At 36.7% G+C, this 26,629-nt stretch overlaps 1 protein-coding gene across 5 annotated transcripts in view; it reads right to left on the minus strand.

Annotated features, from left to right (window-relative positions):
* Window positions 1-4,708: 4,708 nt before the first annotated feature.
* stat3 (signal transducer and activator of transcription 3 (acute-phase response factor)) overlaps window positions 4,709-26,629 on the minus strand; it is a 43,929-nt gene continuing 22,008 nt past the window's right edge. For 2 of the 5 annotated variants that reach the window (XM_059956476.1, XM_059956480.1), the window contains 20 exons: window positions 26,345-26,437; window positions 24,263-24,344; window positions 23,067-23,161; window positions 22,829-22,980; window positions 21,935-22,093; window positions 21,121-21,213; window positions 18,694-18,753; window positions 17,751-17,780; window positions 15,447-15,540; window positions 13,929-13,976; window positions 13,446-13,529; window positions 12,890-12,988; window positions 12,062-12,200; window positions 11,414-11,466; window positions 10,947-11,041; window positions 9,956-10,095; window positions 8,224-8,436; window positions 7,587-7,629; window positions 7,239-7,354; window positions 4,709-6,279 (listed from right to left, as the gene is read on the minus strand). In XM_059956476.1, coding sequence (XP_059812459.1) covers window positions 6,143-6,279; window positions 7,239-7,354; window positions 7,587-7,629; window positions 8,224-8,436; window positions 9,956-10,095; window positions 10,947-11,041; window positions 11,414-11,466; window positions 12,062-12,200; window positions 12,890-12,988; window positions 13,446-13,529; window positions 13,929-13,976; window positions 15,447-15,540; window positions 17,751-17,780; window positions 18,694-18,753; window positions 21,121-21,213; window positions 21,935-22,093; window positions 22,829-22,980; window positions 23,067-23,161; window positions 24,263-24,344; window positions 26,345-26,437 — 2,025 coding nt within the window. In that variant the 3' untranslated portion in view covers window positions 4,709-6,142. Of the gene's footprint in view, window positions 7,146-7,238; window positions 7,355-7,586; window positions 7,630-8,223; window positions 8,437-9,955; window positions 10,096-10,946; window positions 11,042-11,413; window positions 11,467-12,061; window positions 12,201-12,889; window positions 12,989-13,445; window positions 13,530-13,928; window positions 13,977-15,446; window positions 15,541-17,750; window positions 17,781-18,693; window positions 18,754-21,120; window positions 21,214-21,934; window positions 22,094-22,828; window positions 22,981-23,066; window positions 23,162-24,262; window positions 24,345-26,344; window positions 26,438-26,629 lie in introns of all 5 variants that reach the window. The other 3 variants (XM_059956477.1, XM_059956478.1, XM_059956479.1) reach the window with 3 other exon arrangements.

Raw genomic sequence — 26,629 nt, forward strand, 5'->3', positions numbered from 1 at the left:
GGGAACTATGTCCTGCAGACCTCAGCCAGCTCGGTCAATGATCTCACTCTTGGTCATAGACACAGAAATTTCTCACCCGCAGTGCATTCTGTGTGCTTACGGTTTTCAATACTTCTTCTTTCATGAAACCCATAAGTGAACTGGAGGAGATGCTTTCCTCTTGGCTGATTGAGTGCAGTTGCAATATCAAACCAGTTGTTATCAAACCAAAACATCCAACTCACTGACCTCTGTTGATACCCCTGCCCCCCACCCTATCCCTATCTATTATTTTAGTCTGGTTCTCTTTCTCTCTCTTCCCCCAGCCCTACCTTTCTTTCTCTTTTATTTCCCATAATTCTCCACCTTCCCCCCCCCCAGCCTATCACTTCCCAGCTCTCTACTTTATCCCTCCCCCCACTTCTTATCCCCCCTCGACCTTCCCATGTTACTTCACTCCTGATGAAGGGTTTTGGGCCGAAACGTCATTATTACCTCCTCCCATAGATGCTGCCTGGCTTACTGAGTTCTGCTAGCATTTTGTGTTTATTACTTTTTACGTTAAATGTCAACGATTCGGATGACAGAATTGATTATTTTGTGGCCAAGTTTGGGGATTATATGAAGTTAGGTGGAGGGGCAGAGAGTGTTGAGCAAGCAGGGAGTCTGCAGAATGACTTAGATTTGGGGATTAAGTAAAGAGGCAGATGGAATATAGTGCAGGGAAATGCCTGGTCATGCACTTTAGTAGAAGGAATAAAGGTGTGGACTACTTTCTAAATGGGGAGAAAATTCAAGAATCAGAGATGTTTTTTGTGCAGGACTCCCCGAAGGTTAATTTGCAGGTTGAGTTGGTGGCAAGGAAGGCAAATGTAATGTTGGCATTTGTTTCGCGAGGACTAGAATATAAAAGCAAGGGTGTAACACTGAGGCTTTATAAGGCATTGGTCAGACTACACCTGGATTACTGTAAGCAGAAAATGTGCTGGCATTGGAGAGGGTCCAGAGGAGGTTCACAAGAATTATTCTGAAATGAAAGGGCTAATGTTTGAGGAGTGTTTTATGGCTCTGGGCCTGTACTTGCTGGAGTTTATAAGAATGGGGGGGGTGGGAATCTTATTGAAACCTATCAATTATTGAAAGGGCAATGGAAAATGGGTGTGGAGAGGATGTTTCCTATACGATCTTAGGGCACAGCCTCGGAATAGAGAAACTCTCATTTGGAACAGAGATGAGGAAGAATTTCTTTAGCCAGAGGCTAGTAAATCTGTGGAATTCATAGCTAGTATTTTGCACATGGTTAATCTTTTAATCAAAGCTGGACGTCACCAGACAGATGCAGAATCAGTATTAGGCTTATAATCACTGACTTATAAGATGTGACTTTTGTTTTTTTTTGCAGTACCAAGATAATGTAACCACATAAAAATGCATCATTAATTACAAAAGTAAATAAAAAGTGTAGAGAAAAAATGTGTTCATAGGTCCATGGACTGTACATAAATCTCATGGTGAAGGGGGAAGAACCTGCTCCAAAACACAGAGTGTGGGTCTTCAGGCTCTGGGACTTCTTCCCTGATGGTAGCAATGAGAAGTATGTCCAGAGTGGAGAGCCCTTAATGGTGGATGCCACCTTCTTAAAGCACTGCCTCCTGAAGATGGCCTTGATAGTGGGGAGGGTTGTTCCGATGGAGATGGCCGAGTCCACAACCCTCTCGAGCCTTTTTCAATTTTGTGCATTTTTACCTCCATTGCAGGCTGTTTTGCAGCAGCCAGAATGCTCTTCCTTCAACATCTATAGAAATTTTCTAAGTCCTTGTTGACATAACCGAAAATCCTCAAACTCCAAATGAAGTATAGCCAAATCAAATCCTTAGTTTTGTTGACATTGTGCTGTTGCGATACCATTCAATAAGCTAATCTATTTCATTCCTGTAAGCCTCTTTGTTGTCATCTGAATTTATGCCTCGCTACACAGTCACATGTATAGAGTGAGTAGAACAGTGGGCTAAGCATATATTTGTGAGGGGCACCTGTGTTGACCGTCAGTGAGGAGGGTACATCATTACCTGTTTTCACTGACTGTGGCCTGATGATTAGGAAGTAAAGGATCCAGTTGCAAAGGGAGGTACACTTAATCACGGATAACTTCTGTGGTGTTACTGAAATGCTCCTTTAAATAAAAAACAGGTACTGTAGAAATTTTATTCCATCCCAACTCTTGGCTTCTGAGGCCTCGTGTGACATCCTACAATTGTAGCTGAAATTAGTTTAATAATTCCAAAGAAGGGCATGTATATGGATGCCAAACATTAGTTGATCTTATTCTGAGCTTTTAAATTTGGAAGGACAGAGATTATTTTAGATGGCAATACTGTATATCTATCAAATACCTCACTATGACTGGCTAACTATTCGTATTAAAATTAGAGTTTGTTTAGGATCTGCAAAACTAGACATAAAATGGAACTGTGGCAAGCCTTCTGGTAAAAGTTAATTCTTAATCTACAAAAAGGAGTTGAGTCAAACATTGGCAGAATTTTTATTTTATACTGTATATAAATTATATAGGGGTTAAATTAAATATACATTACCTTTTAAGGCAAAAACATCAACCATGCAAGGCCCTAACATTAAAATCTCTCACATATTTAGATTGTGGACCTATGCCAGATTGCAAAGAAGCATTGCCAACAAACTCCATTTGTGGAGAGTGTTAGTCTAAGACTAATAAATTCCACTGAGCAAATACCCAAATGAAGATAAACAAGGAACACTTAATTTGCAAGAATCTTCTCACAGCCTACTTAACAAAGAAAGTTTATAGTGACTTCAACTTGCTATTAAATTCAAAGATGTCCATTGCCTGCAGAGTCACACAAAGATGGTGAAACTCTCCTCTTTAACTGTTGGATTATATTTTGGATTTGTAATAAAATTCAGTGTGACTGGACATGACTCATACTTCCCAAAGGCACATTAGGAAAAGAAAATGTTTATTAGATTAAAATTCTGCCATTGGTGTATTTGACTGAATTTGGATGAAAAAAAGGTATAAAATGCTTTCGCCTAACGTGCAAATATGTTCCTAAATCACATTGCAAATTAATGTAGTCTTGATTCAGATGTATTTATCACATGTACATCAAAAATTAAAGTGAAATGCATTATTTGCATTAACAACCACAAATGCCCTCAATGTTCTGTATAACAACAGTAAAACAAGCCATTTTCCCATCCTTTCCACTCACACACAGGCTACCTTGAAGCCCTCAGCCCTGGATTCAGACTTAGACCTCACCCCAGGAAGCTATGATTATGGGTTTGACTTCCAGACTCATATGGACCTCCAGCCCCTTGTGCCTCAACCTTCAGTCTATGAAAATAAAGTAATAGAATTTAGAAATACGTTTAGAATGGTAGTTCCAATCCTCACGTTTTGTCAAATAAGCCTTTGACAATTGTTAGTGACTAGAAATCTAGTAATATTAATTCACAACGTGACCTTGCTAATGTCTCATTATCATTTCCTAAACTGTGGCAAGCCATTATGCTTCAATAGTTTCACCATCCAATTCCTTTCAATATCCTCCAGCTTAGTCCTATCAAATCATAAACCCCACCCCCAACCACAAGACACTGATCTCTCTAGACCACACCTCTTGAGGCATCAATTGAGCCACTTAGGCCTCTGACAGGTAGCCCAGTGCATCTCTCCCACTTACCCCAATCCAGCCTTATTCCTGAATAACATTTTCCTTCATGTTCCCTAAAGTGTAGCAGGAAAATATGTAATGCTACTTTAGTGCTTCCGACCCAACCAAAGTCTGCTGCAGTGGATCCACAGATTGAGTGAGATATTTGTCCTTCACAAAATATTCTTGGCCACTGCCATCATCAACTTGATTCCATGAATGTAGTTATTGCTGTTGAATTGTTCTGTTGCTTAAAGAAAAAAGGGTTAATCCTGGAAGCCATATTTGGAAAGCCACAGTCTAATTAGGGACTTTGTGCAGGGCAAGTCAATGACCAACTTGATTGGGTTTTTCAAAAAAGGTGAAGGTAAATTTAAGGTACAGCTGTGGAATGGTTTGACAACAGATTGTTTTTAATCAAGAACAGTGGGAGCTGAGGGGAGAACTGATACAAGTTTAAGATTATGCAAAGCATAGATACACAGCCAGTATCCTATTCCCAGGATTGATAAGTCTAATTTTAGAGGACTTACATTTTAAGGGGGGGGGGGGGGGGAGAGGAATCTTCAAAGGAGATGTGCAACTTTCAGTAATTTTTCCCCCTCCCATTACCCTCTTCAAATCCTCCCTCCAACCTCTTCACTTCTTATTTGCCTATTACCTCTCTCTGGTGTCCCCTCCTTTTCTCACACAGTTCACTCTCCTCTAAAAGATTCCTTCTTCTCCAGTCCTTTACCACCTATCACCTCCCAGGTTCTTACTTCATCTCCCTCCATCCACCCCCCTGGCTACACACCCATCACCTTCTATCCCCTCCTCCCACCTTATTCTGGCTTCTCCTTTCCTTTCCAGGCCTGATGAAGGTCTCAGCACAAAACTTTGATTGTTTATTCATTTACTAGATTAACTGGTTCAGCACAACACGTGTGGGCTGTACTGTTCTATGTTCCATTTAAGCAGTTTTATAATGATGTATTGAATTAGCTGAACAATACAAAAAGAAATCTTAAACACCAAAAAAACTGACACCATAGGACAATTAAAGCTCAGCTTTTAATCAGTAAAAGGGGAAGGAAACATTTTTCAGTAGTACAGCAATAAAATTTACAGCAAATGAATGCTGCCTGTTTATACACTTTTCATATACACAGTCAAACCATACATTTCACAAATGAAATTAATCCATTGAGCATTTCTATTTGAGGCACTGTTGTAGATTGCTTTATAGTTTAATGGTGGATTCTTAACCAGTTTTAGAATTAATTGTGTCGCATTATTTCTCTTTACCCAAGATTCAATGGAGGGGATTTAAAACACGACTCTGCTTTTGAAATACACTTTAGAAGTTAATATTTGAGCTACACAAAACTGCCTTAGTACTGAACCATTTAGATTGGAAATGGTTTACTCCATTACAAAATGAGTCATAACTCCATTTGGACATCTCTGAAGCTCCCTGATATAAGGTTACTCTTTTCCCATGCCCTGTGATAAACTGAAATCTTTCTACCCAAAACCAGTTTTAAACATAGTATCCCCCACCCCCACCCCAATCTCTCTCACAAGGCTTTTGGAAAACTTCTAAAAATGTCACATAATACTGCTTCCTGATTGTGGACTTCTCAACTGAGCTGGTGAAATATTGTGATAATGCAGTCCAACTCAACTTTCCCCATGTGTAGCATAATGTAGGCTCACTGATAGTAAAACGTCATTAGTATGACCTTCTCAGGGTTTGCATGGGGATGAGAAATAAAACATGCTAATAGACTACTTTTCAAATTGGATTTCTAGTTCTCTCCCCACTGACTTGAATAACAGAACTAAAAATGGCTCAGTAGATCTTTGCTAAATTTGCAAGATGTTGGCTCGACATTTTATTGCATATTCTGTTTATTTCAAGCAGCCTCAAGCATTTGGGCAGCATCAAAAAAAATCTTAAAAATGCATTGCCACTGTTTTTCCTGTATATACTTTTGTCAACAATAAACAGCTTTACTGAAATAATGGTTTCAGACCTTTAATTCTTAGTTAAATGCAATTGCAAAATTTGAATCTGGCTCTGACCATGGCTGATACAAGCAGTTTCCATTGTTAATCTCTACCACACAAACAATATGCCTCAAAGTTCAAAAATCACTGACAACTCCCTGCAGCAAAATGCAATTTGTTTTCAAATATTTCCAAATTTTAGTAAACTTGGATTGTTTTCTCCTCAGTGGTAGCATACCACATGGATAGTTTTAACTTCTGAATCCCAAGAGGTGTTTAAAAAAAAAAGTGCTTTTAATATAAAAACAATTTTAAGGGCTTTACATGTACTTGACAATCAGCCTCATTAACATTTCATTGTACTGCTAAATTCAGCATTGCACAACATCCATTCAATCATAGCAGACTACTGTAATTATACACTGAACGTGTCGTGGCCACCAATCTGTTTCTCCTTTAGGAGAAAGCCGAGCTAATCAGCAGAGACCAATATCATTTCCCTTTGGTCTATCTTTAGGAAAAGTCAGAGCTCCAATCTGTATAAGTAAATAAGAGGCCTGGATTGATGATCCAAAGCATGCAAATTCAATTCCCATTATGCCAGCTTGAGAAACTAAAAAAAAGAAAAATCTTGAAATAATAAACAATTTTCATTTAAAATCCATCTTTGGTCTGTTATACAAACCAAATTATATATTGATATCCTTTGAAAAAAACCATCCGCAGACTGATCATTTTCTGACTTGTATGACGCGAAATTTGTTGTTTTGTGGCAGCAACACAGTACAAAGACATAAAAGTGGCTAACAGGCTACTCAGCTCAAAGTTCGGCAACAGCTTAAGAGAAAATTCCCTACCACCACCTTGGCAGTTACAACTACTTCCCACATCACCACCTGCCCTGTATGAATAAAACATAATTCAAACACTGGTCATATATTAACAGCTTGTTTCTGCACAACCAAGATCCATTTTCTAAAGAAGGTGCACTGTAGCCAAAACATCTCAAAGTGCATCATCTCAGAATTTAAACCAAGAATTTACTTTTAACCCCAGATTGTGCTTGAAGCTGTTAATCCATTGATAAAGGGCCAAGAAAAGGCAACATTTTCCCCACAATGTACCAGAGCCTTCTAACATACCATGTAAAAGGTTTTTTTTTGAACCATCTGCAAAGGAGTGATAGGACCCAAGTTGAAACATCAGACTGGTACGATACAAAGCCTTTTGTTGAGTTAAGTTTAAATCAAGCAGTCAGAGAATGAGGTGACAATGCAGTAAAAGCATTATATGCAAAAGTAACTTAAGGTACTAGTTCTCAAAAGACACCTAAACAATTACTTGTAAACCACTGTAATTAGTTGTTCATCATAATGAAATAATAACTGAGACAGGATTCTACATTGGCTAATGCGCACAGAATTTACATTGGAGAGGCAGCACACTCTGTGCCAAATTCCATGTCCAGAGTGATGGATTCTACAAAACCAAAGAGGAAAAGACAAGTAAATTTGATAGAATTTTTTCAGATCAGAGTATCACTCTTGGTATTTTTTTTAAAAATACACTTACCAAGGCCACCTGCTGCTCCTTGTTCATTTCCCTCATTGTTGCTCCCACAATGCATTAACGAGTCCAGCGTGCGAGGAGACATTGGAAACAAGTCACTGGTGTTACCAGAATTTGTTCTGTGCAGATTACATGCATGAAAACAGATTTTCAAATTATCCAATTTTCAGTGCATATGAAATTTACATAATAATTACCAAATGAATTCTTGATGCAACTTAGAAGACATTTCAATATATTCTAATACTGTTAGTATATAGTTATTCATACAACACAATTTAATTACAAATTTGGTACCAAAATATACTCAGCAAATTACTAGGACAAAATAATGCACCTAGCATTACTTACGGTGTCACACAAATGAATTTTCTCTTCAGGTATGCAAATGTTTCTACAACACAAAATAAGTCAAATATTAAGTAACATTAAACGAGGTAGATTTAGTCAATTATTAATAAAATTATATAGATCTAGCAGACAAGCTAAAAAAGGGAAATTAAAATAAAATACTCAGAACTAAAAGAATGCATGGTCTTCTGCTGTGATATTCAGCTTAGAAAGATCAGCAATTTTGCTAATTTGAGAAATTCTTTGGTTTCCCAGTTGTTCTGTTGATTAGGAAAATATCAAATGGCAGTCCAGCCATTTCTTAGAACAAAGGAAGACCTGCAGCTCTGCCTGGCAGTAAACTCAGCGTGGGAAACAAAAGTGCTGCTAATTTAACTAATGGAGAACTCTCTGCGACTGACTGATCCAGGACATTCGGTTGGAGAATTTGGCTGAGCCGAAATAAATGATACACATGCAATTTCAAGTATCTGATGTTTCAGCTTAAAAAAAAATATATGGTTATAATTTCTCTGGCTTGTCTCTTCAGAGTTTGAATAATAATGCCCTGAGTTTGGACTATTGAGCAAGCTCACAATAACAGCGCCTTCTCAAAATTCCAAACATAGCATTTCAAAATGAATGATTAAAAATTCACCTGGATCATTGGGATCAATAGCTTCTGGAGGTTCACTGCAGCAATATTTTCCAAATGCCTCTTCTTTTGGAATGTCAGGATATAAATACACCAGCGGTGACACGAGAATGTTGGTGGCATCCATGATCTTGTAGCTTATGATAATGTCAGCAAAGGACATGTTGGTCAGCTGTTGCTTGGTATATGGCTCCACAGACTGGATTTGGGTTTTTCCTGACAGAAAGGTCAAAGGAGCAAAAAGTGACAGATAAGACATGAAAAGGCTTATTGTGCTGGAATATTTTCTTCAACATTTACATCATGGAGTTCTCAAATCTTGTGGTTTGGCAACATTTTGGCCCAATCCACATGCTGCACATCAGATCTTGGAAATAAAATAGTTGTGCTTTATACACCAGGTGCAAGTGCCAATCAATTATTAAAGCTTCAAGAATGATTCCACCTTGTGTGTCATAATGTGCACCATTGCCAAGTTCAGAATAGTATTTCTGGTGGAACCAGTTTGAATATTCAGTCATATTATGCCAATTATAACCGTGCCTTCAGATGCATTGGGAGTTGTAGGGCAAAATACAGTGGGGGGGGGGAACCCACAATGCTTACTTGTTGAAACTGAGCAAAATGCTTTCACATAGCGAAAATTAATTTGCTATCTTGTGAGATGTGATCCATTTCCAACAGAGAAAACAGCTTTCATTTTATCTGACTGAACTCAAGGCCAACATCCTAGATTGTGTCCAATCTGCCAGAAGTACTGAAACAATGCTGCTTAAAAAGTGACGTAAACCACAGCACTTTTGATCAGACTAGTCACTACATGAACTACGTTTTAACCTAGCATACCAACATTGACCGCATCCAAACACCATGTGGCGAATAGTTTGGCATAATTAAATCCAAATTAACTTTAGTGTGACTCTGCTCTGACTAAAATTAAACAGATTGGGTTATATTCAATTTAAAAAAGGCTAGCAACACCCGCTGTGTAAATCACTTATGGCTCCTACTCTAATAGATTCTTCACTTCAATTTTATTCAGAACATCAGGACTTTGCAACACTCCTAATTAAAATGAATAAAAGCTAACTGACATGGATTCTAAGATCTTTCCAAATTTTTTTTTCCTCTACTTAGTTTAAGAAAATTACACAACTAAATAGATTGCATATTACATGATTGGGAAATAAGTGAATAATTAAGTGAATAATTTTTAAAACAGTGTGCAGACAAGGGCAAGTCCAGTATTTACTACCAATCCTTTCCTGGTCATAAAACAGTAATTGGAAGATGGGCTGCTTTCTTGAATAACAGCATGGATTGTAGACCGATTATAATAGGCTTAACTTCAAATGGAACTCAGCTTAGTCAGATTAATGCGAAGCTAGAGTCACACATGGACTATACTGGGCAAAGCAAGCTTCCTCTGTTCTAGGAGGATACTCAGTTAAGTTCAACACTGTTTCACAGTAATGTCTGATATCAGCCCTTTATCAGAGCAGTTCTAACAAAGGATTCTGGATCTGAAATATTAACTACTTCTATCTTGATAAATGTTACCTGACCAGCTGAGTGTTTCATAATTTTTTGTTTTAAACTTTATATTTCCCACAAATGTGGTTTTTAGTTTTCAAGTAGCAAGCTAGTGTTGAAAGCTTACATAATTTTCTTTGTACTGACAAGATGAATTTCCCCAGCTACTGAAATTATTTTGTAGTCAAAAGCAGCTACATACCATTGATATCCTTTTCCACCCAAGTAAATGTGATACCCCCTTCTTTGTTGCTCTCACTAAAACGAAGGAGGAATGTGCCTGGGGGTTTCACATTCAGCAAGGCTCTCTCTCGCTCTTTACTTATGAAACCCATGATATATCTGAATGGAGAAAAATACACACATCATACAAAATTTATTAAAAGTTGGTTAAAATTTGGGCACAACGTTACATTCAGAACATTTCCAAGATCAATTTAAAAGTACTATTAAATCTGCATTATCTGCATGAATCATCCTCAACATGGGTGCCCTCCACACCACAGAGCTGTGTGCTGAGCCCACTGCTGTACACCCTACTCACACACAAATGCACGGCCAAACACCTGAGTAATCACATTGTCAATTTCACCAACGACATGACAGTGGTGGGGTTCATCATCACTGCTTAGTACAGAAAATGCAAAACTGCCCAATGCCTCACCAGCACCCACCTACCAACCAAGACATACACACAGAAAGCTGACACAAAAGGACCAGTAAACATCATGAAGGATCCCACCTACCCTGCTCATGGATATTTGTCCCACTTCCATCAGTGAGGTTACATAGCATCCATGCCAGAACCACTACACTTAGGAACAGTTTCTTTCCCCAAGCAGGAAGGCTCATCAACATGTTCACCCACTAACTCCCATTACTTTATTATTTCCTGTCAGTCACCTTATGCTCAACCTAGTGTCACTTTATGGACATACAATGTACACAAGCTATTTTATTTATATTTAATGTTTTCTTTTGTTATTGTGCTCTTTATATTTTACGTCTTTTCTGCGCTGCATTGGATCAGGATTAACAATTATTTCATTCTCCTTTACACTTGTGCAAGAAATGACATTAAACAATCCTGAGTTTAAACAAAAATTGGTGTCTGTTGAATTATGGACTGATTGTGTTGCACAAAAAGCATGTAAAGAGTTAAATATACTATAGATGCATGTCAGAACACTTACCCATCATTCCAGAGAGAAAGAATGAATTTCTTCACCAAGTCTATAATGTTGTCCAGCCACACCCAGAATGAAAATGCTTTGCCAGGCATATTTTCCTTGATAAATTAGAATTCAGGGAAAAGGTTATGCAAGTCATTGAAAACAATCACAGTTTCCTTATCAAAACTTTTTTTAAATTTGTATTACAAAAAAATTTTAGCCTGAAAATGCTCATTTACACTGTTAAAGTACCATATTAATCTGCCCGACAAAACATTACGCTGAACAACATTCATCAACACAAAAATTGTTGGAGACTTCAGAGAGCAAGTTGCAGCAAGGATTCTGCTCAGTTACTTTACAAGGCAGCAAGATGTTGCTTAATCCAAAACAAACCAAGTCATTTTCACTGAACAAATGAGGAGGTTTAAAGATTACATAGCATTTGGACTTTAAAAAAAACCCTGGAAAAAGAAAGGTTTACTCACTTTACAGAATTTTGCCCAGGTGATTTGGCACCCAGAATAGGTGACACCAGGACCTTGAAAACAAAACATATTATAATAAGAGATCAAGCCTATACAAGTAGAAATAAAAGACTTAAGACTTTCCAGTATGACATGTATTCACCACTGTAATATTTCTATTTCTCATATTGGTCAGAACAGTGTTTTAGGATAACTGGAAATGGCTATAAATGACAGATAATTGACAGTAACCAATTGCCAGAGAGAGTAAAGTCAATATTAATAATGAACTTCAAGTCTCATTGAAAGTTCTAGTTTTGAAAATAAAATTCAATTTTCTTTAGTAATAAATTTATTACTGTCCCTGAACATTTCCAACTGAATTATACTTTATATTATGGAGTTTCATTTTGTAGCCAAAAAGACAGTTTCCAACATTATGATCCTACATCACAATAAAGATGGAGAGGTATGTTATCTGAACAACAGAAAATCTTTTAGGCATTTAAGTTGTGTCTGAGGGACTTTATTAGAACAGATAGGATTTGATTTCATATTTCATCAGAAGGATATTTCCAGCAAGAACAGAACTCCAGTAAGTTATAAATTATAGTGCTTGGTTGTACCGACTCATGGTTTTACTTCCGTGACAAGTTTTCTATGACTCACCAAGTAGCTTCTCAGCCAATGTCCCCAGCTGTTCCATATTGAGTCCTCTTTTTGTGGTTGAAGAGAATTGCCAGCTCAAAATCTCTGCTACTTGGTCCCATGTGGCAACTGGAGGTTTTGTGAAAAAGTTCACATTCTGCTTCAAAACAATAAATAATAAATAACTTCACAATACAAAACAGCAAATTAACTATCATTAATTAGCAATAATATTGACTTAAATGTAAATTACTATTTCTTCAACACTAAAATTTATCACATCCAACTGCATTACCTTACTAAGGCTGGAAATGAGTAATAATACTTATTTAATTCAACAATATGAAAATATACAGAGTAATGCAAAATTTAATTCAAACATTATCCTTTGAATTTGGAAAATTACATTACCATCATTGCATTTAGTCCATAATTTATTCTACCATAAACAAAATTACAGAAAAGAAAAATCAACATAAAATCTTCCATCCTTCTACTTCAGAAAGCTTGCTGAGAGATAACATCACAAGGATAATCAGATTTTACATGAATGCAGCCAAATTACATCTTCCTGAATTTTTTCTCATTAATTTAATTCTACATTTGGTATTCAAGTCTTTAGAATGTCACAAATTCTTTTTTTTTTTGCAGATTAACCTCGGTAACTGAACATATCCAAATAGCTCTGACTTTATTTTATCATATTAGAAAATGCATGAACATTAGACATTATCATAAATGGGCCATATTAGAAATTTCTACTTTATTACTCAATTAAACATTGCTCCAAATGTTCCTTTCCAGAAAAGATTGGATAACATTAAATTGAAGAACCAGGCAATTTCTTACCTTAGGATTATTGGTTAACATATTGTACCAAAGGATTGAGGCCCAAGCATTTGGCATCTGGCAGATGTTAGAGATTACAACAACTGGCAGTGAAGAGGTCTGTTGAAAACAAAATTAAAAATTACAAAATATTGCACACTATAGGAAAAATGGCATTCTCATTTGTTCATTCAACATGACACAATACCTCTAAAAACATTTTCAAAAATGCATGCAATAGTTTTCTTCTGCATTGCCTCTGTACCATTGACAATGCGCAGGAAATAATGTTGATACATCAATGCATGGTATCCAAAACAAGTAATCTATAAGTACAGATGAAAGTAATCTGAGTGTGAAGACTGCTTAATCCATCAGCACACAAAAGAGAATGCAAAGCATTTTTCACAAAATGATGGCATCAGTTACACAGTTGCTCGCACCATCAGATATTGGTACACTGTTTTGCCATGAAAGTACATTATGATTTAGGTTTGCCAAATACACTTAAATGGCTGCAAGTAAAATGAAAGGTAAAAAGAAATGCCATGGAAGAAAAGTAGATGGCACAACACACCTCCAAATCAATTTTAAGTCCTTGATGGTAAACTTCTGTCTCAAAAGTTATCAGATGTAGCTCTTCAGTAACGATGAGGGAAGCCTAAAACAATATAGAACAGTATTATCTCAAATGAAGGTCGTTATGGGTGGATAAACTGCATAAACATGCATCTTCACCAAAGCACAGAAAGATAAATAAAACATCCCCTACATCTTCTTCTATACCAATTCTACAAATTGTACTACTTCAATATGAAATGCTTGTTACTAAGGGGTGTAGTAACCATGTCAGCTTTTATTCATAATTAGGAAAAGCTTTGACCAAGAATGCCGAAAATAATTCACTACACTTTGAAGTACACGAAGCAGCTCCAAGACAAATTTGGGATACTAGTAACTTTATAAAATCTGATAAACAAACCTCACTTGGATGCACTTGAGGAGAGTAATATTGAAAATGTAGTTTCTTTAAAAAAGCTGATTTTAAATTTGTACCTACATCACTACTTGCTCTTCCTCCATTTCCACACCTCTGCTCTCTCAGTGTCTAAAATGAAAACAAAACTGATTAGCACATAGTCATCACTTAGGAAAAAACACTGTACTGCAGTTTCAGTTTAAGAGCTCAATTAGAAGTAGTATGCATAAAATAGTTGAATATATTCCACAATGCCAAACACTATTCAAGAAGATTTTTTAATTGTCGTGATTCATCACAAAATAAGAATGCAAGCAAGTGGAAATTCATTTACAAATGATGAGTTTATCTGTACAACCATATCCATTCCAGCCATCTGGTATCCATCTAAATTAATACCCTTTACCAGCCTTTTATTCTTTGGCAATTCAAGTGTTCACCAAGATAATTAATCATTGTGAGTACCTGCCTCCACTAACTTTCTTAGTCATAACTTTCCAGACTGCAGTTGTTCTCTGGATGAAAAAAAATCTCAGATCCCCTCTTATTAAAATCTATACCCTCTGTTTTCAGTTGTTTCCCTTATGGAAAAACATTTCTTACAGCATGCCTCTCAAATGTTGTAGGCCTCCCTCAGGCTTCTCTGTTGCAAGGAAAGCAAAGCAGCTTTTTAAACAAATTACAGTCAACAGATTTCACGACACATGCCGATGATAATAAATCTGATTCTGAACTCTCTTCATAGTTAAGTGTCGCATCCGAGGCAGCATTCTAGTGAGTCTCCTCTGCATTCCCTCACATACATTCACATTCTTTCTATATTGTGGCAACCAGAACTGCACACAATACTTGAGGTGTGGCCGAACCAAACCTTTGTAAAGTCACACCTTCACAAAATATCTTTATTTCTTCAATGACCCAACTAATGAAGGCAAACATTTTGAATAGGTTCTTTAACCCTTTACCTATCCATGCACAACCTTTGAGGATCTATGGATGTGTACTTGGATCCCCTGTCCTTCTAAACTCCCTCAGGTCCTACCATTTATAAAACATATACTACTCTGAATCCATTACCTCAATTACCAAGATTTAATTCCATCTACCATTGCCCCAACCAATTTCCCATCTGATTAACACTGTCTGCAACTTAAAACTATGCGCTCTTTATGATTAACACAACCAATCTAACATTTATAATTTATTTCCTTTTAGCTTAAGTTGTTGGATACTCTATAAACTGCATTTGAAGGGCAATACCAACAGCTGTATTTTATGTTGAGAAAATGTCAATACGTTTATTGAAGATTTTGTATTGAATTAGAAGGCTACACAGAAAGCAAGCATGATGTACAAGCCTTACCTTGATACTATAGTAATGCATCAATTATAGTGAAAGACAGACTGCAGAAATGTATAGAGATCTAGGTTTATACTCACTAGCATAAATATCTCAATTTCAGATACTTAGCTAAAAATGCAAATCAAATACTTAAGTTTATATAGGCAGCCTTTAAATACATACCGATATCACAGAGAATAATGAGCAAGCATCTTAAATCAATTATAGAGTATTCAGCATATCTCCATAATACTAACCAAATGCTTAAATTCTGCTGAAAGGCTTCCATTGTTTGATTCTTCCATATTCATAACTTTTGTATTGGTTCCCAGAATGTTGAATTTCCGTGATCTAATTAGAAGAAACAATGAAACCATAACTGGCATTCAAGCTGGTATTCTACTAGGTCATTCCTTACAACTAATTTCAATTCTCTAACAAATTACTTGTTCAGGCTTCTTCAGTTAATCCAGAATTTCACAAACAATTAATAATTAGTTTACAGTTATGATACAGCAGAGATGGTATTCCATATTATACTTGAATTTGTAGTTGTAGACCAAACAGGGAATTAAAATGAATTTATGCAGCATCTTTATAACTTGAAAGTTCACTAAAACTTCCAAACACAAGTTTTACTAATCCTGCTGATCCAATTAGTTCAAAATGTGAGCTGGGAGCGCAGAGTGAAGAGGGCTAGAGCTGGGGGTCCACAACACTAATGGTCAAGAATGTGGGTAGCTTTGCAGTTAGCACCGGGGTCCAGAATGCCTGCATATATTCCATTCCTTTTAATTTCTCCAGAAAATGTATTGTGCCACTTTGTAACAATGGGGGGGGGGGGGGGGGGGGAAGACAGAGGAGAAAATAAAATCAATATTTCAGTGTAGGGGCAACATCCAATAGACTGGAAGATCCACCAACCTGCACTACCAAATTTCCAAAGATGCTCAGTTTTACTAAATTACAAATGCACAAATTCTGCATTAAAATTCAGAATTTTCCAAGCATTTAAAATGTTGGAAATGAAAATAGACATGTACTATTAATCCACAATTCATCTACACACCAAACAAGATTTATAGATGAATACATGGTTCATACTGGATCTGGAAATAAATGCTTAATACACATTTGCCTAAAGTTTTTCTAAAAATTTAAAATTGAAGCCTACAATTTCTATACTTTATTTTCACTTTTTTTTTGCTAAAGTAATACAAGCAATAATTTTAAACATAATTTACTTTGTAGGGCATCAAAATAAGATTTCTGCATCCTCAGAAGTGCATTTGGATTCAATGGACTGAAAACCTAACTAACCATATTATTAAACACAAAACTCATTGCAAGGTAACAATTTGAGATCTCTCATTCTAAAGTAACCCACTAAACTGTACAGTTCCTGCACATTAGAGATAGGTATTAAGTGCAGCTCTCCGACCATAATCCACATCCCAAGAATAAATTTTAGTATAACTTTTGTAATGCAGAGGCTGGAAAGGCATTGACCTTATTCAAGCAGATTCACATTTGGTTATCAGACGATATTTTAAAGACTGATCTGTGCTAAAGTGGAGTCTCAGAGTTATAGAGTAATTACCTTGCATATACACAGAGGCTGGACTGACACCAACTTATTGCCCTCTACTGTGCCTATTGTCTTGTCTATTATTTATTGTAATGCCTGCACTGTTTTGTGCACTTTATGCAATCCTGGGCAGATCAGTAGTCTAGTGTAGTTTCTTTTTTTTTCCCTGTGTTGTTTTCACGTAGTTCAGTGTACTTTTTGTACTGTTTCATGTAGCACCATGGTCCTGAAAAACTATGTCTCGTTTTTACTGTGTACTGTACCAGCAGTTATGGTCGAAATGACAATAAAAAGCGACTTGACTTTGATATATCTTCAGTTTAATTATATCATAAGCAAATGGAAAGGCAATAACAATATTCATTGTACAAAGGAGTCTTCTAAAGTATTGAAGTGATTGAATTTAATTTTCTTGTGCATAAACAATGATTTTTATTTTTAGCCTGAATAATATAGGTGGCCTATCCTGCACACCCTTTCCACTGTAAGATGGTCAGGTGTGCACGGTAGGCTGTCTAGTTAACTTACAATGTTACGTATTTTTGTAAAGGCTTCTAGTTCTATGACATGCTATTAAGTTGGTGCTTGTAAGTAGGTACAGAGCAGATGTCAGGGGTAAGTTTTTTTTTAAAAACGCAGAGAGTGGTGAGTGCATGGAATGGGCTGCCAGTGGTGGTGGTGGAGGAGGTGGAAACGAAAGGGTCTCTTAAGAGACTCTTGGATAGGTACATGGAGCTTAGAAAAATAGAGGGCTATGGGTAACCCTAGGTAGTTCTAAGTTAAGGACATGTTTGGCACAGCTTTGTGGGCCAAAGGGCCTGTACTGTGCTGTAGGTTTTCAATGTTTCTAAATTATAAGGATTAAAGTTACAGTTTGATAGAGAGTATAGAGGATGGTGCACAAACAAAAAAATTGTCAATATATCTTCCAGTATAAAGAGAAGAGCTGAAAAGGGTAAAACAAAAATCTCACCCCCTCAGTGCAGAACCGTCTCCAGAATCCCTGAAACAAGATTGACAGAAAACATTAGTACAAATTTTGTTAAGGTCTGTAGTCCTAGAAATTCAGAGGAAATTAACTGAAGCTAAAAGGACTTTCCTTCTGCAATTTTAATTAGGTGAAGATATTTTCTCCTTTTCTCTCCCCACCCCATAAAAGAATGTGGCACACCAGCCACACTTATGTAACTTGTTGTTTATCTTTACAATTTGCATTTTCTTGATTTTCACTCGTGTTTTTTCTAGAACACAAAACAGCATTCTAGATACACCAAGGCTCTGTGAAAGTGAACAACAATTTGCTCCCCTTTGCTTTCCAGCCCTGATAATTCTACTGCTATTCAACTGTTAAAAAATCTGGATCACCTATCCTGTCTAAACAATAAACTCTGCCAATTTATTAGTGCCAATGACGTCTTCATGTACTGACTGCAGGAGGTTCTATCTATAGTCTCAATACAATTGCAAATACATTATAGCGTATGGGAGGAAAACTTTCAAATTACATCAATACACTGATCCTATACTACTGGCAGGATCAACTGAGTCATTTTTAGGTGCTATTGGGTAATAAGGTCTAATATTTCATTGTCTCTTGATAAATAAAACTAAAAACATAACATACATAAAAGTGAAACTCAAGAGTGGAGGAGAAGTGACACTCAAACATGCAGAATGGATAAAGGATGTCACTTAAAACATATGCATCATTATAAACACATGGACAAAGCATGTCATCATTTACTTGTTTAAAAAAGTTACGTACATTAATTGGAAACAGAGTGAAAGGAATTACATTTGTATAATGGAAAGGCACATATGTTAGAAAATACAGCAGCAGCAAGTATTCCTAGCAAAATAAAACACATCTATGATTAACAACAATATTAACAGTTTAGTCATTAATTTGTACTCACTTGTCAATGGCAACCTTTATCTTTAGCTGATAATTTAATTCAGGAAATTTAACCAGCAACCTGCAAATGGAAAGCATGTATTAGATACAATGCAAAAGGAATGGCAGACTGAAGTGCAAATGTCATTACTATATTACACATATGAAGAATACATTGTGGTTTAAATGCAGGAAATCTTTAAGACAAATAATGCTGCAAATAGTTAGCAGCAGGAAGCAACTCAATGCTACAAGATCTTGAGGGAAATTACCTCAGTTTAGTACCAAATTAAGGTTGCTCAGTCTACTTGCAAGATGATTAAATATTCATGCTGTAATTTTCATTTCATTAAAGTGATTTAACTGCTTACAGAACATAGTTGAGCATGACAATCTGACATGAACACAAGGCACATATGTGAAATCCATCTAAAGGGAGCACTTCACTTTCTAGGGGTTTACATCAATTGACGAAAACTTCTCCTTCAGGATTGAGGGTGACACACTTCCATTCCGGTTTTGTGGGTTCTGAGGGAGTTAATGAAGGTCACAATGAGAACCACTGACTCTTCCATACATGGGGAAGGAGGTGGCTGATGCAACAGGTGGCAGGATGGTTTGTGAGGTGATACTCTTTTTGCTTACACAGGGCTGTATGCTCCCAACAGACAGCCTCGGAAGTTCTCAGTACAATCACAAATGCACCTTGGTTGATTGTGGGAGAGTTTGCTGCTAGGGCAAGTGGTACTCCATACTAGATAGGACTCAAACTCAAATCAGCATGTAATACGAATTGGTAATTGCACTTTACTGGCCAAAACAGAATTGCAAATTCAGATTCCTGCTTTGCATTTTGAACCCAATCTTTCAACATTCAGTGCTCCAAAACTGCAGGAAGACTGAGCAAGCACAATGATGCCTGGCAATTCCACTAAAAAAAAAGTCCCCTACACAAGCATCTAACAACTTTTGGGGGGGGGGGGGGGGGGGGGGGGGAGTTTTTCCCATAAATGAAGCCACTTCTGGCTTTCCTGTATCACACTCATTCCACCACACACTTGCATGATGTCTCTATTAGGGCAGCAAATGATTGTGCCATTATTAAAAAATAAAGCTTGCTTTGCAGCACTGCCAGGGAACACGTCCTCGGCACCACTCATATGGCATTCCCAGGACACTAGAAGACCTACACATCAACTTAAATCCTTGCCTTCATTCTTTAGCCCCTTCCCCCTCTGATTCCCAAGCCTCAGCCAAAACCCCTAACAGATAACCCGTCACTTCAACCTCAATTCCATTCTAAAACCCCTTACCTATCAGGAATCTATCAATTGCTGCCTTAAATACACTCAATGACTTGGCCTCAATAGCGCTCCATGGCAACAAATACATCACTCCATCTGAGGAAATTCCTCATCTCAGTTCTAAAGGGATGTGAGGCTGAGCACTCATGTCCTAGATTCTCCTACTAATAGAAACAGCATCTTGACATTGAAACCTAATGAATACTTGCCTGGATGGAGTCACTGAGATTCCCCCCCTCATTCTTCTGAACAGGCCCAGAGCCATTAAACTTGGAGGCCTGTATACAACCCCCATCAGTCTTGTTACCTTACTGGCTCATTCTACATGTTCTGATCCATAATTACTTGTTATCAACTTATCTTTTTTTTTATATAGTAAACAGAGGTACCACTCCCCCTCTGCCCACCTGTTTGTCTTTTCAATAGGATGCTCATCCTTGGATGTTTAGCTCCCTGCTCTGGCCCTCTTTTATCCATATCACCATGATGTCCATGACACTGTACCAATCAATTTTGATCTGAGCTAAAACTTATTTATCTTGTTATGTATGCTGAGCAGTCAAGTGCAACAACTTCAGTCCTATATTCATGTCTTATGGTTGAATACTCAATGTACACAATATTTTTGAAGCAGTCTCACCAGACCTTTATGTAGATGGAGCAAGACATTTCTACCCCTGCAGTCAAACTAAAACCTCATGCAATAAACACCAACACACATTTGGCCCTTCTAATCACTTACTAAACCTGGGCATAAACTCCCAGTGCACAAGGTCACCCAGGTCCTTCTGAACACAAAAATACCTTTCAGTCTCTTGTCATTTAAAAAGATACACTGCCATTTGCTTAAATCTCAAATTCCAGAACATGAGATTGCTACAGATACATTTAATTGCACAGAGGAAATTAAACAAAACCTTTGAATATTCAATTATATTTAGTGGAGTTGGCAGTTTTTAAAAATATTTACAGTACAAATCCTACTAATGATTACTCTAAATATCAATTTTAAAATTTATGTAAACTAATCAATTAGCAACCAGCTACAATAGCAGAACCAATAACCAATAATTCAGGTGAGTATTTTGCCAATATAATCCAATTTTATTGTAGCAGTGCATTACCATGACTGCTCTGCTACTTACCTCACTTTAGTCGTGAATTGCACACCTGTCTTGATCACTAGGGGACGATCTGGATGCATTGGCATGCAAGGCTGTCTCTCCACAACAAAAGCACTAAGAAAGAATAGACACATTAGGTCAATCAGAAGCTCTATAAATGTTACAAATTAACTATATCTGGTAGTATCTGTTGCCACAGTACGACTTATTTAAATTTAAAAGTTGGCTTATGTTGGTTAATTACTGCTAATCTGAAAATGGACAAGTACACTATTGGGTGACTGCAATTGACTAATATATGTAAAAAAAAAACTGCAAATACAAGTTTGCTGTATTGATATGTGGCACGTACTTCATAACCTGAGTTTACATTTATTTCAAGGTAGTCAGATGGCACATGTTTTGAAATAGTTTTTTTTGCACCATATACAAAAAGAGGCAAAAAACTTGGCAGTAAAGGCTGCAGGTAAAGGAATGGGAGTTGTAACTCAATCATATGCATTCACAATCTTCATCTAACTACAACAAATGGCCTGATGCAGATGTACCATTGTTACCAAATTGTCCTCTCAATTTGCATTTGCACGTTGCAAAGCTACACAAGAGGCACAAAGACACAAAAATTAAATGGGTCTTGTGTCATTCTATTTTAATCAAGTTCCATTGTGGAAAATTACTATTTTCTGTGAATAAATGTCATTCCTTTTAAGTTGTATGTACAAATAAATGGACTAGATTGCACGCACAAAATAACACAGAATAATGGTAGAGCAATGGTTACCAGATCAAAGGTTTGTATAAATACAAAGGATTAACATGCACAAACTCAAAGTACCTTTTAATTAAGCTCCTAAATAATTCAACAATCCTCTCTTCCAGCACAGGTCTGTGGTGAACAATAGGATCACCTTTGTACGAAACTTTTTGCTGCAGTTCTTCCAGTTTTTTAATCTGTTGTCGCGTCTGAAGCTGAGACTCGGCCAAAGATGTAATCCTGATACACAGAGGAACAAAAAACCCATTATGCCAAACAGACATTTGATCTGCATCTTAGATTCTCCTGCCACAGTTTTTTTTAAATTTCAAACAAGGTTTTTACTATGCCAGAGCAAAATCCTGCAGATGCTGGAAGTCTGAAATAACAGAGGTATCTCGTATTGACCAAAAGCATTAATTTATCTCCTTGCTCGATAGCTGCTCCTGAATTTATATTCTAGCTTTCTAGAATTTTATTGGGATTGGCTGAAGGCTGATCTGAAACTTTTAGCAAGGCAGTGATATACAGACCACCACTACGTAAATAAGAAGATACTATTTTGTATTCAAAAATAGTTTAATACAGGCTGGTAATCCCTCAAAAATTCAGTGAAAGCTAACTGCATATTAATACAAACGACTGTTCCAGAAAATATGGCACCATTAACGAAGTTGTTTTTTTAACTAATACGAGTTACAGCCTGCTAACCCCAGAAAGACGTGCTTATTCCTAATGTTCTCTATTTGTTAGTTAAGTCCAGCAGAATGTGCACCCTTTCCATGCCCTGAAATTTACTTGTCAGTTTCCAATGTAATACTTTAGTGAGAGCCTTTCAGATATCCAAATACACATCCGCATTCTTGAAGAATTGCAAAAGACTAGCTAAACAATTTCAGTTTCATAAATCCATGCTGTCTCTGCTCTCATTCTATTAGAAAAGAATGATCTTTCAGTTACTATATGATTTTGTACCAGTTTTCAAGACGGTCAAGGCAGATGTTGGGGGGACCTCCTATACATGCTACTTGTTGCCGCCTTTTCCAGTCAGCCAGTTCTTCATCCATTAATGTCTTCTGCACAAACTCCACAGTAGACAGCAAGGCAGCTAAGTCAGTGACTATTTGCTGTTTAAAAGTAAAGGTTTATAGTTAAGAACAATCATTTTAAATTTTGAACATCAGGCAAACAATCTTTTTTTAAAGATCCTTACTCTTCTCATCTGATCTAAAGCAGTCAACATCTGCTCCAACTGTGCCATCTTCTGCCTTGTCGCCGCTTGTGAATTCCCATTTAAATCTTGTACATCTGTTAATATTTAGAATAAAAGTTAATCAAGCAAGATTGGGAGAGAGAGCTTAACATGACCCTGATAACACGATTGTTTGCAGATTTTGAAGTTGGTTAACTCTTCTTTGATCTTTGCCAATCACTCTCTAATTCAATTTAAAATTGTGCATAGTTATTATTTGACAAAGGAGAGACTGTCTAAAATGTTTTCTAATGTTGATTGTGAGTGTGACAGATGTAAAACCGAGACAGCCACATTGACACATATGTTTTGGTCGTATTCTGTACTAAAACATTTTTTAGAAGTCTATTTTTTCTACAATTTCTAAAGTTTTAAAAATTAATTTACAACCTAATAAATTGACTGTTTTATTTGGTATAGTCCCTCAATATGTTCAAGGTATTTTCTCCATCAGACCAACATGTAATTGCATTTGTTACATTATTGGCCAGAAGGGCTATTTTGTTGAAATGGAAAGATGTTTCTGCTCCTACTTTGATACAATGGTTTTCTCAGGTGATGTTATGCCTTAGTTTGGAGAAAATCAGAAGTTGAACTTTCCAGCCTCGATTTGATTTTGAGAAAAGGTGGGGTTCATTCGCCCTCTACTATCATTTGATTTGAGTTAATTAATATGGTTTCCTTCCTTTTTTTTTTATATACAGTGGATTTGAGTTGGCGGATTGATATTTTTTTTCTGTGGAAGTTTGTATGATGTATAGCTCCGGGGTTGTGCTCCCAATGGGGTTTTTTTTGTTTGCTTTTTCAGTTAGTAGGGTTTTTTGTAAGTTAGTAGGGGTTCTTTTTTCTTTTCCTCCTTTTTCTTTCAAAAAAAATATTCTTAACACTTTATTTTATTATTTTTGATATATTGCTTAGCTCTGTTAATCAGTTATTTGCTAATTTAATTCTTTATTGTATATAATGACATTTACTTAATATAGCTTTTTTGTTAATCTTCAATAATAATTAACAAAGATTTTCAAAATGAAAAAATAAAAGTTTCTTTTTCTTGAAAAAACATATGATGGTTAAATTAACTATCTTCAATTTATAATGCCTTGAGAAGTTACTTTGCTATCATCGATCTTTTCAAAATAGCACATAGTACAATTCACCTCCTTGGCTCTTTAAGGTCTTGTAGTTGAAATCAAAATCATCTTGTAGGTTTTCCAAAACTTTAATCTTGTGTTCAAGATCCTGCAGGACAATTGAAAAGTATTGTTGTTGCTGTGATATGATAATTTATAGTCAGGATGCTCAACTGTTCCTCCCTCCCCATTATCCTCAACACGGGTGCACCCCCCACCAAGGGCTCTGTGCTGACCCACAGCTGTCCACTCTGCTCACACGACTGCATGACCGAACACCCGAGTAATCACGTTGTCAAGCTTACCAATGACAAGACAGTGGTGGGGCTTGTCCCCAACAATGTGATGGCCTACACAGAAGAGGTGAAAAAGCTCAGGGCCTGCTACCAAGCAAATAATCTCTTCCTCAGTGTCAACAAAACAAGGATGGTTATTGACTTCAGGAGAACTCCTACCACTCACACCCCACCCTTACATCAGCAGTTTTAAACTCCTGAGAGTGCAGATCACACAACCTCTTACGGTCTCAGAACACATCCTGCACAGTGAAGAAAGCTCATCAACATCTCTACATTCTGAGGAGGCTGAAGAGAGCAGGACAATGCACATCCATACTTATGTCACTGTATAGATGTACAGTAGAGAGCATCCTCACAGGCTGCATCACTGCTTAGTACAGAAACTGCACTGCAATGGATAGTCAGAACTGCCCAACACACCACAGGTGTGCCATCAAGGACATAAAGGTATCAGAAGAGGACCAGCAACATCATGAAGGATCCCACCCACCCTGCTCATGGACTCCCTTCAGGAAGGTTACGTAGCATCAATACTAGGGCCACCAGACTCAAAAACAGTTTCTTTCTCCAAGCTGATCAACATGTCTACCCACTAACTCAACCACTACTTTATAATTTCATGTCAGTCACCTTATGTACGGCCAAGCATCATTTTATGGATATACAATCAATGTATACAAGCTATCTTATTTATACTTATTGTGCTTTCTTTTATTATTATTATTATTATTATTATTGTTCTTTATTTAGTGTTTTTGTGCTGCATTGGACCCATAGTAACAATTATTTCATTTACCTTTGCACTTGTGTACAGGAAATTACATTAAATAATTGAATCTTGAATTTGCAAATTTCACTTAAAGCAAAAATTATTTCAAGCTACGTTTTTTAAAAACCATTTGTATTAAATTTATGCTATAAAGCTTCAAGATAAAATATACTTAAGAACCACTGAGTATCAGGTGGTTGAAGTAAATGAGGCTTGGGAACATGAATTTCAGCATGTTAAACAGAATGTGAACATACAGAGTAACAACAAAGCAACTTGAGTGGCTTAACAGTAAACCCAAATCTTAAATTTGACCTTAGCTGAGGATTCTCAGGTACACCTGTCTAGCCATACATTGGACAATTTTGCATTGCTAATCACCCTGTATCGCTTGGCTGTCCCTAGCAATTATTCAGGTTTACAAAACGGATTTTAATCTACATAAGTAATTTAGTACGAGGAGTGATTGATAAGTTCATGGCCTAAGGTAGAAGGAGTCAATTTTACAAAACCTAGCATATTTATTTTTCAACATAGTCCCCTCCTATATTTACACACTTAGTCCAGCGGTCGTGGAGCATACGGATCTTGGACCTCCAGAAAGTGTCCACAGCATGGGTGATTGACAAGTTCATGGCCTAAGTAGAAGGAGATGAGTTATACAGCTCTCGTTACATGCAGTTCAACTTTTTGGGTGATTATGCAGAATGTTTGAAGTTAATAACTCATCTCCTTCTACCTTAGGCCATGAACTTATCAATCACCCCACGTAAAAATCTTCAATGAAGATATTTATTATATTTTTGCCAAATGCCAAGTACAAATGTCTAAATAAGAATTTTTACACTAAACTCCAACCCATGATACCATAATTTGATACATTTCTACATGACTAACCATCTTTGTCAGACCCTTATTTTTAACTAGAATATTTATAAGCAATAGTATACAGAGGAAAGATATTACTTTACTTCCATGTAGCCAGTTCAAATAAATGCTAAGATACAATTTGTATTGTTTTGAAAATTCAAATGGACTCACCTGCACTCTTTTCCGTACATCCTGTAGATTATGCTCAAGAATCTGCTGCTTCTCAGTTACTACAGAACTGTGATGCGGTGACTGTCCAGGTTGCTTTAGAAACAAAATGCATATATTTTCAAAGCAATGAAAAGGTAAATGTGTGGAATATGTAGAATGCACAACTGAATCCCGGAATAAATGCGAAATAACAAGACCAAGCATAATTAAAGTTGTTAGTTCTTTAAGACAACTGAGAAAAACAATAGGGGTGAATGGACAGAATCCTGCTTTTCCTCCAATAGC

This window comes from Hypanus sabinus, chromosome X1 (genome assembly GCF_030144855.1).
Source record: "Hypanus sabinus isolate sHypSab1 chromosome X1, sHypSab1.hap1, whole genome shotgun sequence".
Classification (NCBI taxonomy): Eukaryota; Metazoa; Chordata; class Chondrichthyes; order Myliobatiformes; family Dasyatidae; genus Hypanus; species Hypanus sabinus.